General features: G+C 52.8%; 2 protein-coding genes across 2 annotated transcripts; both read right to left on the reverse strand.

The window, feature by feature from the left end:
* Positions 1–977: 977 nt before the first annotated feature.
* TGME49_202790 (dihydrouridine synthase (dus) protein) lies at positions 978–8188 on the reverse strand. Its single transcript, XM_002367521.2, has 10 exons — positions 7606–8188; positions 6760–6816; positions 6384–6613; positions 5956–6041; positions 5293–5351; positions 4595–4680; positions 3811–4011; positions 3448–3508; positions 2518–2899; positions 978–1729 (listed from the first exon to the last, which is right to left on the reverse strand). The coding sequence occupies exons 1-10, from the start codon at positions 7761–7763 to the stop codon at positions 1427–1429; spliced, it is 1623 nt and encodes a 540-aa protein (XP_002367562.1). The 5' UTR covers positions 7764–8188; the 3' UTR covers positions 978–1426.
* A 964-nt stretch (positions 8189–9152) lies between these two features.
* Positions 9153–13960, reverse strand: ROP25 (rhoptry kinase family protein ROP25; the record flags this gene model as incomplete). The annotated part of the gene is made up of 1 exon (XM_002367520.1): positions 9153–13960. One exon carries the CDS (start codon positions 13958–13960, stop codon positions 10592–10594), a length of 3369 nt encoding a protein of 1122 aa, XP_002367561.1. The 3' UTR covers positions 9153–10591.
* Between the last annotated feature and the right edge of the window lie 1213 nt (positions 13961–15173).

Consider the following 15173-nt stretch of genomic DNA (forward strand, 5'->3'; position numbering starts at 1 on the left):
CAAGGCTGCTAGTACTGGGAAGTTGTGCGGTCTTCCCCTCTCGAAACACTCCAAGGAGGAAACGATAGAGCGACTTTTCCGGTTTTTCCTTCTTTCCTTTTCCTCTGCAAACCTGCGCGGGTCGCAGCGAAGCCTCTGCAGCTGTCAGGCACCTGAGGAGCGAACATTTGATGCCAACGTTCTGCATGCACAGACTCCTCTTTTCTCTGTTTCTCGCCCAGAATAGTGTCTACCTCCATGCGCTGTATTGACATCCAGCGCGGGGCTGCACGCTGCGTGCATTGTAGGAAACGCGCAAACTCTCTCCAGATCCTTTCAACTTCCGGTCTGCGCCAGCATGCTCACACGCTCCAGCTTTAGGCAAGTCACATGCAGATGTGAAGACTGTCGAGAAAAGTGGAGTCCCTCGCTTTTTTTGTGTGTCATTCTCCGGATGCTATCCTCAGTTATTCTTAACCGAAACGCTGCCAGGCCAGGCGGAGAACCAATTAGTTGACGGACGGGATTGCCTTGTGCAACATGCAGTCGCATGTATTCACCTCTACACCCACCTTGCATATGCTTATACACAGAGATACCTAATACGTCTGTAGAGATCCCTTTTCCAGAGACATATGCATGCAACCAGTGTAAATACAAGCGAAGATAGATAGGTATATATATATCGAATATATATCTTTCTTTACGCATTATACATATGTGTGCATGTGTACTTGATTATGTACAACTAGAAACGTTTGCATAGGTACGCAGAGAGATAGTGCAGAAACTCTGCAACTCTCAGAGAGGGCCTCTTCTTCAATTGTCTACCGACTGTGTAAATGCAGAAAAGAGACAGGGACACCAAGAAGTGTGTTGGAGAGCGGAGAGTGAAAGACGTTTCGACTTGGCATCCAAAAGACTCTGAGAAATCGTTCCCGTTCAGAACGACAAAGGATGCGCGCATGCAGGTCTTGCTGTGCCGCGCCCGGAACTCCAGGCTAAGCTCAGAGCAGACCAGGAAGAGAGAGTTTCTGTTGGAAAAGTACGGGGATATTTACAAATTCAAATGCAATCGTATGTACGTATGAATCTGTATTTATAAATAGATACAGATTCACAAATATAAATTCATAAAATACATTCAACGATACAGTTCATTATTCATATTCTCCCAGAAAAAAAGGAAAACGAAGACTTTTCATACGTGCATGTTAGTATATTTTATATATATATATATATATATATATACGGATAGATAGATAGGTAGAACTATATATACATATACGCATACTTCTGGAATGAGGAAGAAAACAGCATCCGTTCCTAAGCGGTGACGCTTGCTAAAAAGGGTGTTTTCTCTGCTGTGTAGCCGAACAGGAGTTCGTCAGGTGAGAGCTATCTGCCGACCTCAGAGTCGATCCGACAGTGCCGACTGAAGACGCTTCTAGGCGAAGAAAAGATTCGAAAAAACATCTCCATCTGCGCCCTCTTCGCTAGGCTCCCAGAGAGGCACCTCTTTGGTTTCTGTTTCCTTTTTTTGCGCTCTTGCGAGGTTTGTTCTGTGTCGCCTGTACCAGGTGGGATGCGGCGCTTCTTGGCTGTCTCCTGTGTGCGTTTCTTCGTGTCTCCTCCCTGTCTCTCCTCTGCCCCCCTCGTGAGGCTTCGCAGCCCAACGAGAGAACTCCCTTTCCTTCACATGCGCGGTCGCTGCGTCCACGATCGCGCTGAACTCGGTGTACTCCACTGCCTGGAAAGAAGAAAACGCATGCAGTGACTGCATGCATCCTTGCACGCACACTTGCACGAACACTTGCATGCATCCTTGCACGCACACTTGCATGCAGCGCTTGCATGCACGAGGAGCCCACGCGTCTGGTCTCTGGGGACTGTTGCAGACAGCAGCCGGGCGACGAGGGTAGAGCACGGAGAGGTGAAGGCGGGAAGTAGAAAGGTGCCAAGCGACTCAGAGAGGCGAACAGATGCTAAATAAGGAGACGAGGGCGTGCATGTGAAGAGGAGAAAAAAGAAACAAGAGGGCGACGGCGAGCGAATGGAGGCGCCGAAAAGAAGCAACACACAGATCCATAGGCCAGGCATGCATGCTCTGTCTAAAATGATAAGGAGACGACAGGAGTCAGCAAATGCAAGGGACAAGAAAGCATGATGCGATTTAAAAGCAAGCAGTATACACCAAAGACAGATGGTCACAAAGACAACGAAACATCACAAAGAAACCGCAGTGAGCACCAGCCTTCTTATTCACAGATGTGTAAATGCATATAAATATATATAAATATATATATAAATATGTATATGTATATATATATATGTAAAAATACAAATATATATAAAAACATGGATATCCATAGATATATATAAACTTGTACAATAGTATAAATGAGTATTTGTGTGTGTGTACATATATTACTAGGTCAGAGTCCTACACTTGTCTGAGAAGATACGGAACCGTTTCCGGTTTGGTGGTTCGTTGTTTTTCGCCAAGCACTTCTCTTTTTTCTCTGCGTCTCTCCTCACCTTCCCCAAGGAGTTCCGCAGCTCTTCGTGTTCCGCCAGGACGGGATGAAGACACCGAAAAAGGTGAGACTTGACAAAGCTGGGATGCGGCGGCGGAAAGCGCATGCAGAGATCCAGATACTCCTGCATCACGAGGCACCTCTGGAGGAGGCCGGGAGAAAGTCCCAGAAACTCGCAAGAGGCGCGTGGAACTGCATGCAAGCGCGAGGACGCAGACAGTCGCCCTCGCAGGCTGTCTCTGAGGGGGGAGAACGACAAGAATGGAGAAAAGGGGAGGAACGACGGAAACGAAAGCGCGCAAAAGGAGGAGGGCGCGAAACGCGAGGGAGCAAAAAGCATGGGATTATCCAGAAGCCCCTCCGCAGACATCACCGCATCCGCTCTGCATGCAGACAGAGAAAAACGGAGAGGAGAGGGTCCTTCAGCGTCAAAGAAGCCGACAGGGGCAGGTCCAACGATCTTCCAGAGTCCCCAGCAAGGATGTGGGGAGCCATGCATGCTAAACGGCGAACAGAGCGTGCAGATGACCGGTGCCAGAAAAAACGCAAACGAAACTCGACGCGGTTCTCAAGATTCACGTTTGACAAAGACTCGAAAAACCACGCACATGCGCATCTCTATGGATACACATATACATGCACAGATACATATATACACGTATACGTAAAACATCTCCAACTGTGAAGATTCATACTTAAAAAAAGTCTCTAAACACACAGATACATTCTCACACAAAAGTGTATATGCATAGCTGTATATATGTATATATATATATATATATGTATATATATATGTATATATATATATATTGATGTGTAGTACGATGCAGCGAAATTGGTGGAGATATGAAGGCAGAGGTAGAAAAGCACAGGTTCGTTGAGACATGATTATGTTCCTGTCTTTTGAACTCATCACCAGTAGGGGCCTTACCCTGTGAACTCAAGACACCGTAGAGCATCTTCATAGGTTTCGACCGCTCCGTTGGCAATGACTGCGAAAGGAAATTCGGTGCCAGAGAGAGAGACAGGAAGACAGACAGCAAATGGGGAAACGGCAGCCAGAGAAAAAGAGAAGAAGAGGTAGAGAATAGAGAGAAGAATGACCGCGACACGCAGGGAGAGAGAGAGGAAGGACGAGACCAAGGTCGGAAACGAGAGAAAGAGAGAAGGCAAAAGAGAGGCGAACAGAGATGAATACGAGGGGAGCAGGAGACCTTGAACGCAGAAGAGCGCCTGCCCCGCACCGCGTTCTGTACACACCATCTTGGATGCGTGAAAAGAAGTTCCTTCATACCTGGAATCGAGAGACGCTGCTTCACATGGCGAATGGCGAGCCAATCGCACGGTCCGACGAACGCAGCCTTTTCTTCTTTCGTTCTCCCGTGAATGCACAAGCATGCGCATCCCGCGGCCTCGAAGGCGTCGCAGAGCCTCAGCGTGTCTTGCAGCCGCCGTTCTTCATCGAGGACGAGCGCGGCCTCGGAGCGAGGCAAAGCTGCGACAGAGAACGGAGAAACAAGATGTAGAAACAAGATGTTCCAAACTTCTCGAGCTCTGGAGAGACTCCGAGAAGGCGAAGAGCTCAAGGAAAAGCAACTGGAAAAGACAACACAGAGCAATGCGCTACACGACGACAAACGTCTGACCTCCGTTCAGTTCAGGGAACGTGACGAAACAATCACTGTTTGCCCTGTGCAGCTGCTTTTTCGTCTACAGACAGGCAGACGCCAGGGGATCGAGACGCCGCCGTTTGCAGATATCCGAAAGATTCGACTGAAGTGCCTTGTGAAGACGTACGCAAGTCACAGCCTCAACTGAGTCCCAAAAAATACCTCTCAAACACATACGTAACCATAAGGCTTGTGTCGCGACTTAGAAATATATATATATATATATATGCGTATGCAGGTGGTGATGCAAGCATGTACGCATATATGTACACATGCATCTTGATGTCTCTTTTGTGTATGCAAAAGTGCTCATCTGCATGCATATGTATATATGCATGAACACATATGCATGTTTACGCCTCCGTTGTGATCATGTTGGGACTGTGATTCTTGTCGTTGAAAGCATACCGTCTCTTGGATTTCGCGGAGATACTTTTCGCATTTTACAAGTGACAGGAGTCTTGAGATGTTTGTGCAGCGTCGAGACGATGTCTCTGCACCGCATGCAAACACATAAGACGCACAAGAGGTGAAGTGAACGAGGGGAGACTGAACATCGCCTTCTCCACATTCCGGAAGTCCAAACCTCTGAACAGCCCCCTCGACAGCATGTGGTGCCCGCCTTCTTCGGCGGCATTCGTTTTCGTCATCTCTGCCTTTCTGTCTCTCGAAAACCAAACAGACCCCAGAGGTTTCTTCTGTGGGAGAGAAACGAAGGCGCATGCACATCTTTCAAAGCGCGCAATAAACTGGTTCGCGTTGGTACTGTAGGAAACTCACCGCCTGTCGAGGCAGATGCCGTTTCAGACAGGGGACTAGAGTGTACGTGAATTCTCTCTCACTGCATAGTCACGAAACACTCTAGTTATCAACATATATATATATATATATGTATATATGTATATATATAGCTATAGACAGATAAAGATATAGGTATATTTATACATATTTATACATATATTTGTATATGCACATATAGATGTGTGTGTATATATATGTATAAACACATATATATATACTAATATGTATATATATATATACATTTTTATGTATACATATTTAAATATTCGTATAATATATAGCCATTTTCTAGAAGGAAAACTCACACGAGAAGCTCCGGTTCGTTGAGAAGGAAGGCGCCGTAGTGACCTCGACGTGCAATGCCCTGAACGTCCACGGCAAAACCCACAAGCGAGAATTTCAGTGTTTCTTTCGCTCTTTCTTCTCCACAAAAATTTGCACTGTAGAACCTCGTGGTCAAAGAAGAACGGAGCACTAAGGCTAGGTCCTTCTCGAACGGAGTTGTACTTCTCCGCAATAGTCGAACCACAGTTCGATCGTCTGAGGCCACCATCAACCGATAAGGACAAGCATTCAAAAGGTAAACTTTCTTCACACCAATACGCGAATACATTGCTCCTCTTGCCTCCTCGAGCGAGGCACAAAAACCTCATTGTACATGAAAAAGCGTTTCCATACATCGACTTCGCTTTCTTCTCAGTCGATTTGTCCTGTGCTGCGACGTTCTCGAATCCTTCCCGCATGTACATATCCCTCGTCCTTCGCATGCGTCCCGTCTCCTCTTCCTCCGTCGCTTCTCTGTCGTCTCTCACTCTCTGTGCGTTTTCTTTCCCCCGTCCCTGTCTCCTCCAGCTCTCCCGTTTCCTAAACAGGACGCGCGGATTGCACCTGCTCTGACCTTCCTCTGCAAGCTCTTGTCTGGCCTGCCAGTTTCTGCGAAACCAAGCACGCGCGCAAGAAAACCTCACTTGTGGACACCCGAAGTTCACGTCGACGGCTTCGACTTCGTCTTCGACGAGCTGGGCGGCGGCTAGGAGGGTCGCGGGTGAGTCTCCTGCATGCGCAAGCGAAGTCGTCCAGAAAAACGAAGTCAGAGCGCGGCTGTTTGCCGGAAGTTTCGTTCTCGACCATGGAAAGGAGGTCAAGCCTCAATAGAGAGACAGGTCGAGTGCTGCAGGTAGAGGTGGACGAATCCCGAAATAGCGGACAGCTAACTGCACACCGAACAGGTAGGTACGTAGAGAGTCATACAGCTATGCATCGACCGAGAGACTGTAAGACGCCTCGAGAAGAAGATCGGCCGAACGTCTCCGAAAGAAAACGACACAGAGAAGACTGTCGGAGAGCCAAAGGAACTCCAAGAAGGATGGAACAAAAAAACCAGCAGAAGACGCACCGCAAAACTGCACAAAGACAGGCTCATCAAACTCTTGACTCTCGTCTCCAGTCCACTGCGACCTTCCCCCTTCAGACACTTCTCGTTCTCCTTCTTCTCCTTCTTCTTCTTCTCCTTCTTCTTCTTCTTGGACGTCTTCTTCTTCAGAGCACGACGCTTGCGTCCAGCTCGGCGAGGAGCGCAGCGTCTGCCAGTGCAGTGCGCGGTACTTGGAGTCGTCGAGAAAAAGCCTGAGGAGAGAGACGCAGGAAAGAAGCGCAAAACAGGAGATGGGAGAAAAGCGACGGAGAGAGAGGACGTCGAAAGGACAGAGAAGTCAGCGCTACGGGAGAGCTAAGACGCAGCAGGAGACAGAGAGAACGTCGAAAGGACCTACCGGCTGTGCAGCATCGGAGTGTACGCGAGGTCGACGCCATACCGTCTTCCTAGGAGCCTGAAAACCGCCACAGAAACGAGGCAACACCGGACGCGAGGCAATGAAAACGCCGTCGCCGGTGGGAGAAGGACGGGGAACGGAGACCCGTCAACGCAAAAGGAGGAAAGCACAGAAGAAGAGAAGGCGATGGAAGACAGCGAAAGGGCTTTCAGGGGGACAAACGATATGACCTGCTTGATCACTGCAGGGACTACGACTCCACATATGCAGGTTAAAACAGCTCGCAAACCGCCCTCCAGAAATCCCTCGTAATGAAAAGAATGTGAAAGGACTGCCTGCACCGACCGTTCTGAGAAAAAAAAACCAAGTCCGCGGCATCGTGCGCGGCTTGCTTTAGGAATGCACATCCGAGCTTTCCTTCAGCAACCAAACACACAACCGAGGACAAAAAACCGCCACAGCTATACAGAAATGCATCTTGTCCCTCATTCTATCTTTGAGTAGACGATTATATACGTATACATACATATATACATATATATATATATATATATATATATATATATATATACATGTATATATATATATATATATATATGTTTGGAAATAGAGTTGTAGGTATGCATATTAGATGGAAAAAGCATTAGCACCCAGAACCGCCAGCATGCGTGGAGTACAGACCGAGTCGTTTGCCGCACATGCATGCATGTTTTCCAATTAGATATTTGCATACTACATGTGGAAGAATGGATACAGACAGAGAAAGACGTATACACGTCCTCGTGGCAGGGGTGTCGAGGAAACCTGGAAAATGTAGATTTTTTGAGAGAGACTTCGAGTTCTCACCGGAATGCAAGTTCGCTGGCATCAACCATGGGCGCCATGACAAATCGAGGTCTACCGATGGAATCCCAAAAGCGGCCATCTTGTCTCTTTTTCTTCTTTTTTCGCTGTCGGTCTTTCGCGGCTTTGCATTCTCGCCAGTTCGCCGGCGCTCCCGCCATTCTGTCGATGCACGAAATGCTGGAAGAGGGTGTGAAAAGGCCCAAAACGAACGCCCAGCGAGCATCCAAAAAACGTCCTTCCCTCCTCTGCTTCTCTCTCTACTTTTGCGCCCCTGCTTAGGTGCTCGCTACTTGTCGCGCTACGACTCTGCGCGTCGCTGCGTCTTTCCTCGGACCTCTTTGTCTCCCGTTTCTGTCGCTTTGCGACATGCGAGCGATGGACGGGGGGGTAAAGCTGCCGAGAAAGTGAGGAAAAAGTACTTCGGTCGACAACGCGGAGATAGGGCGACGCGCGGAAACGAAAAATTGGGACGGGGAAAGATGCGAGGTCCCTCAGGAAACGCAGAGAAGCGGAATGACTCGAAGGAGAGAAGGTCGGGGAAGCGAAACCGTTTTCCAGAGAAAATCGACGCTTTCTAGAAATTCCTGCCGACCAAAAACGGGAACTGGCGCGCGCATGCAGAGAGCGACACGCGAAAGAAATGCCCGCGGCAACTGCATGCGGCTTGTTTGCATGCTCAGACATAGGAAGCAGGCTTTTACGAATCTAACAGCGGAAAGTGCTCTTTCAAATGATTTACACATCGACGTGAGCGCCTGAACGTGAAGCACTGAAGCTTGGGTTTTCGCATATTCACTGCTCTCCAAATCTCCACAAAAGGCGATTTTTCCAGACCTCTTCAGACGCGATCTCAAGACAGAAGAAACCGTGAGCCGTCTAGCGGGGACAGCAGGTAACGCTCCCTTTCTTGACAAGCGGCGATGAGTCCCAAAGTTTCTTTCTACATACCTTCACATCTACATGGTGACCAAACTTCACTCCATATGCACTCGCGTTGACTACCTCCTCCGAAACGACTGTCACAACACACAGCGAATTTCTAGTCTGCTTTTCTAGATTACCCTACGTCTAAACATGTGCACATATGCATATATATTTGCATATATATACATACACATGCATACCACTAGAGCCTACTCATATATATGTATATATATATATACGCACTTGTGTATGTGCAGATCTACCAGCATGCATCAAAATAAATATATATATATATATATATATATATATATATATAGTCTTGATCTCGGTTTCGCTGATGCTGTTGTTCGTGTTTTCTTGCTAGGGCAATGAAAAGGCTACGAGGCCTAGATACAGGTAGGTGGGAAAGTTTCGCATGTCTCTTTCGAGAACGCATCGTGTTTCGCACTTCGGCTTGTGTTCGAGGAACATTTTCTCTGGAGAGACTCGCGAGGATTCGCTCGCTTTGAAGACCGTTCTCTTTTTTAATCAAAAAACGGAAGCCACTGTGGGACAAGGACGTCACGGAGTCAGACCTACAGACACCTCGCCACTAGTCTGGCAACCGAAGCCTTGGACGGAAACCTTGTCAGTAGATGAGAAAATTGAATAAAAATGCACATACGAATCGAAGAGGTTCAAAGCCTCCACAAACCTAAAAACATTTTGCGCAGATCTTTAACTCCTTTCTCCCTGCTAACCCAACTAAATGGTTGATCTCGAGTCTGGTCTTGTCCTTCCCTGCCTCCCTCAACATTTTGTTCTTTTCGAATCCGCCTTCTTGTCTGCCTGCCTATCCATTTTCTTCTACTTCTCTCCGTCCTTGCGCCTCCACTCCCTCTCTCCGTTGCATATTTTCACACATTTGCATGCGTACGCGAGGTCTCCTCACGCACTCGCGCGTCTGTGCTTGGAGAGAAACGAAAGAAAAACGCCGTTGACATCCACACATGAGCTGCAGGAACGCAGGTGGACACTGGCCCAGCGCTCTGAAGACTCTGCTCGCCGAGCTCACTCGCAAATCGGCGAAAGGACGAAACGCTCTCTACCTCTGACAAGAGAGGGGATCGTCTCCGCTCGATCCAGTGTAGGCGAAAGGGATGCACGAACAGGGCGTCACTGCACAACCCCATGTCAGATGCTACAGAGACACACATGCTCCCCGAAAAGCCTCTCGCTCTTTGTTGTTGGCCCTCTCTCTCCTCCCGCGTCTCTCCCCTTTGCTTCTCACTTGTCATCACTCTGTTCTCTCCCTCCTCCGCGCGCTTCTTTTTCGTCCTTGACGCGGTTGGTTCTCTCTCTCACCTCGCTGGCTTCTCTTCCAAACAGACCGCGATGGAGCGTGCAAGTTGGACACAATCGCTTTTTCTGAATTTCTTCTTCCCTCCTGCCCACTTGCTCTCGCAGTTCTCTTGACATCCCATCGGTTTTTTTCTTGCTTCTTCGCTTCTGCGTTTCCTCTCGCGCCTCTTCTCCGACTTGAACGTTTCCCTTGCACTGGACCTTTGGCTCTGCCTCCTCGTCTAGTCAAAAGTGGATTCGTCGCCTTTCCAGCTTCCTCATGGCCTCGAAATGTCTGAAAGGCCTCTCCATCTTCTCCCTCCTTTTCACGCGCGAGATCGACTGTCGCGCTGCCTGCAGCGCGTGCGTCTCGCAGTTCTCAGAGCGCCTCTTCAGAGTTGGAGATGCATTTGCAATCGAAAAAGACACCCAGCTGATTCCTCCCGTTCTCCTTCACTGTCTTCTTTACAAATCCCTCCTCTCTTTCTTTCGCACGCAGACATCTGTGCTGCTGCGCCTTCTCTCGGGGCCTGCCGCCATGCACACGATCATAAACCTGTCTATTCTCCCGAGACAGCACGAGGAAAACGCTCTCTTCCACCTGAGATCCACTCCTCTCACAACTGCCTGCGGTCCAGGGTCGCTCTGCGGCCTCGCCGGCCCTCCATGAGCAGGCCATCGCTGGCCGCCGACTCCTCTCCGCAAAACCTGAACTCCCCCCAAATCCACTCCTCCTCCGCCTCTAGTCTTGGAAGAAAGGTTCGTGGACGAGTTGGTCGACAGTTGCGCGTTTCGATAGGTCGGGGTGAAGGAGTCGAAGGACGATGGACATCACAACTCGGTCTTCAGTTCCGCAGCGGGAGGTTTCGAGGTCTGTCTCTTTCAGGTTGGCGATGTGTGTGGCGATGAGTCTTGGGTCGGACTTTGCGTTGAACTTTCGGTCGAGGAGGAAGGGGAACCTGTTTCTGCATGCGAGACGGTACGCGCTCACGCCGACTGCCCACGAGTCGCGTTCGGGACCCATGGACATCCGTCCGTTCTTCAGCGCGCAGGCCATGAGCTCGGGTGAGCTGTAGTCGACCGTGAAGCCTTTGTTGCAGTCCTGGACCTCGTCGATTGGCGCGAGGTACGCGAAGTCTCCCAGGAACAGGCCGCCATCTCCGCCGACGAGGAAGTTCTGGGGCTTGACGTCGTTGTGGCTGAAGCCGAGCGCATGCAGCCCCGCAACCAGGCGCACGAGGCTGCGAACGAGCACCCGGAGACCCTCGCGCGTGAAGCGGTCTTGCGCCAGCATGTCCAGCGAGCACTTGAGCGCGGGGAACATAATCAGCTGGTTATGGAAGAACAGCGGAGTGTCTGGGAAGAGCGCGGGGCTCGCGCGCAGCAGCGTCGGCAGCTTCGCCACGCGTCGCACGCTCTGCGGGACTACGAGTCCATGTTTCTGGAACAGGTCACTGTCGGAGATGCCTGTCTCTCTGAGCAGTTTGAACGCCTCCAACTCCTCGTGTACGAAGCCTTCAAGTGTCTGTCGCACTTCCTCCGGCTTCGCAGATGTCTTCGCCTTCGCCCAGTACATAATCTTCGCGGCATAAGTCACGGAGCGGCTGACTCGCGCGCTGTCGCCCCGCGGCTCGATCCCCGAACCCCCGCTCTTCTCCACGGCCCCCGACGCGCGCTTCCCCGGGATTCTGCTGCTCCTCTCTGTGTGCTCTCTGGGCGGTCCGCCGGCCTCGCTCGCCGCGTCCCCATCGACCTTCGCCGCGGGTTCGCCCTCGCGCTCGGCACTGGACAGCTGCCCGGGCTCTGCCTCCACGTTCGCCGCGGTGGTCCCCGAGCTCGAGACCTTGTTCCCCGAGGTCGAGACCTTGTTCCCAGAGTTCGACGCAGACGGACTCCCCGAGTTGACGGCGGTGCCCCCGAACTCACCAGCAGTCGCGTCTGTGGAACTTGGCGAGCTGCGGCGGTGAGCTCCAGAAGCCGAGACGTCGACCAACTCCACGACGACCCCGTACGCGCCGAAGCCGAGAACCTTCCCGCGAATGGCCGTCATGGGGGCGAGACGCCCCTCGACGTCCAGGAGCTCGTACCGCTTCCCCTGGTGTATGTACAGCCCAAGAGCGTTGCCTGCATTGACCTGGGACCTGACCAGGTGCGCCTCGACACGAACCATCTGGGCATGTCCAGAGATGTCTTTGACGCCGGCCTCGAGGTCCGTCGCCGACAGGCTAGGCAACTCCGGCCATACCCACCCGTCCTGTTCGCGCCACCATTTGTCTGCCTCACCTTCAGAGCTGCCGGCAGAACCCCACATCCCCGCAGGCCCCGACAGAACCTGCTGCGTCGCGAACAGCTGCGCCCCGAGATTCAACCCACCCCGGTTATGCATGAAAGCGTCCAGAAACGGCGACGAGGACAGGAGGCTGGGGGTTTGGGCGAAACCTGAGGCTCCAAACTGCCGCTGCTGGGGCGCGCCCTCCACCAGCAGCGACTTCGCCGGGCCTTGGGAGCTCGCGGCGCCCAGAACACCGGGACGCCGAAACGCAGAGACGCCCGGATACTGCAGAGACACAAGACCTGCACTAGGGTCGAACCCCGCGCGCAGAGCCCCAGGCAGCAAACTTGGGCCTCCACGACCTTGCACCTGGTCGCGACGCGCGGGAACCTCGTCGCGGGAAGCCCCGTAGCTCGAAGACCCGTCCCCTGGTGTATGTCCAGTATGTCCAGCCAAGTTCGCGAGTCGGAGCTGGGCGGCGCGGACTTGGTCGGGGTCCACGCCACTTCGGCCGAGTTGCGGAGGCAAGTGGACATTTGTGCGGGGGGCAGATGCGAAGTCGGGAAGTCCTTCTCCGTGCTGGTTCGGGTACACGGCGCTGGGGTTTGTCTCCGGAAGCTCGATCGTCGCTGAGACTTCCCCGTAGAGATCGCCTGCGTCGTTTTCTCGCCTGCGCGGCGCATACGACCCTGCGCGGAAGCCGTACCGAGGCCCTTCGAGGCTCAGTCGATGCGCGCGGTGCAGAGACTCTGTGTCGGAGAGCTCGCCTTCTTCCTCGTCGTACACGTCGCGCAGCGCATGCCCTTCGTTTCGATAGTTCAGCAAGCGCGCGCGGGGGTCGAGGGCGAAAGGCGTCGAGGGCCACGGGGTCCCGGGCAAGAGACTGGGTAAGTGCGTGGGGCTCGGAGCCGGCGGCTGGGGACGTCCAGCGGGCGGCAGGAGCGAGGGCCAGGAGCTCTCTTGGGGAGGTCGGAGGGAAGCGTCCGAGTGAGGCGAGGCACCCCAGCGGGAACTGGCCGTCGCCTTTTGAGTGCCGTTTGAACTCGAGTGCTGCGGCTTCTCCTCGGTCCACTGGGACGCGTTCCCCTGCTCCGAACGACGTGTCTCGACCCGCCAGGCAGGCTCTGGGTCTGCTTCGGCCTCCCACCCCGTGGAAAACTGGATCTCCCCCTCGCGGCTGACTCGCGCTGATTCCTCCCGATTTCGTCCGTCTCTTTCCGTGCGTTTCCCTTCGCCTTTTTCGTCGCGATAAACGTCTGTCGAGCCGCCCGCCGAGCCTGCGGCTGCAGCCGCAGGGTTCACAGAAGCGCGAGCTCCTCCAGACCGGTGCAGCTCGGTTGCCGCGGTTCCTCTGTCCCAGACGGCCTCCAGCTTGTCGGGTCGAAACGTTTCGTACCCTCCAAACGAACCTGCTTTCATCCCCCCATACGGGAGACTTTCTGACACCTGGGAAGGTTGGCGCCCGAGCTCGGAAACCCAGCGCTGCTGGGACTGCGTTCGCGTGATGCGCTCTGAATCGAACAACGGAGACTCGCCTTCTCTGTCATGCTCTGCGATAGCTTGCGGAATGTGAAGACCCGATGATGAGTAGTCTTGCCGACGCAGCCACACCTCAGCGTCGTTCGACGCGTCCGCCGACCCGTCGTCGACGGCTTCTCCCTCTTCTCCAGTCGCGTCCGTTGCCAGCACAGACCATGCACTCGCGAAAATGGAAATCAGACAGAAGAGAAGAAACTGGCGGGCGACGCGCGCAACAAAAGAGGAGAACGAGGTCAAGGGAAGCGAGGCTGAGGGAAACGAAGCCACGGGCCACGCGGCGCTCGGCTGGTAGCCCGCCATCGCGGAACGCTCTTCCCTGTCCCCCCCCCCGCCCTCCACGAATCCGGGGAAGAAAAAATAGTGGCGGGCAAGAAAAGACGCAAGATCACGCGCAGCAGAGACACTCTAAAAGGCAGAGAACTCACTAGACGGCTCTGCCCAGCATCGAATTTCCGGAGCAAGTTCCTACAGAGCGAGGAAACGACGCTGGACTTCGGGATGGGCGCGACGGCGACCCAGACGCCAGAGAACAGACGTATGCCCGAGCCACATGAGTGGCGCAGAAACGAAGAAGAGGGCAGGGGTACTGGAAAAGGGAAAGTTCGCAAACAAGTTCAGAGCGTTTTCGCGATGTGCCGGGACAGCGATACGACGCCCCAGTGATTTGCGGCGTCCCAGCGCGACACTGCGCCTATAACGTGAAAGCCGCTTGGAGATACACCGGGAAATCGCGCTGGACAAACGGAAGAACAGAGAAATTGTAGACCGAAAAGATCGGAAACGAAAAAGACTTACACGCAAGTGAAGATGCGCACGCGCAGCCCCCTGAACCAGACTCTCCGGTCAAAACTCGGACTGTGTGCCGCGGGCCCTTCAGCAGCTGGCAGGAATGCCAACAGTTCGCTTCTGCGCGCATTCACACTTTTTTAGTGAAAATAACGGTCCCGCATGTGTTTCACAGAAGCACTTGTCGTTCATGAAATACAGGGTTTCCTCTATTCCGCATTGAACTTGAAAAACTCCCGCTGCGGGACTGACGGGCCAAAACGGTGCCGCACATCCCTACCTGCGCGACCAGTTCGTCTCGGGGGCGCGAGTGCCTTCTCGAGTTCTTGCGATGTTCTTTTCTGGTCCGTTCACAGAACTGCGACGGTTACCGCGAATGCCGAGCTGCCAACAGACGGGCGTCTAGAGTGAGAAATGTACGGTGAGAGGGTTCTTTGGAGGTTAGGCAGTCACTGATAACATGCGGATCCAGCTCGAAGGCCACACAAGAGGTCCAGCAAACTCGTCGCGCGAACAGAACAGTCGCTCTTGGGAATGGAGCAGCCCGGCACCTCCAGAGGGTTTGTCTGGACACAACGTAACCTCTGCATTTGCGACACCTCCGCGAATTAGTGGAAGAGACAGAAAAAGATGGAATCTCGACATACAGAGTGTGAGCTCCTTCGGTTGTCCGACGCCCGATACGCGGGGTTGATCCAGCGATCCGCAGGGGTAACGCACGAAGTCT

This window comes from Toxoplasma gondii, chromosome VIIa (assembly GCF_000006565.2).
Source record: "Toxoplasma gondii ME49 chromosome VIIa, whole genome shotgun sequence".
NCBI lineage: Eukaryota > Apicomplexa > Conoidasida > Eucoccidiorida > Sarcocystidae > Toxoplasma > Toxoplasma gondii.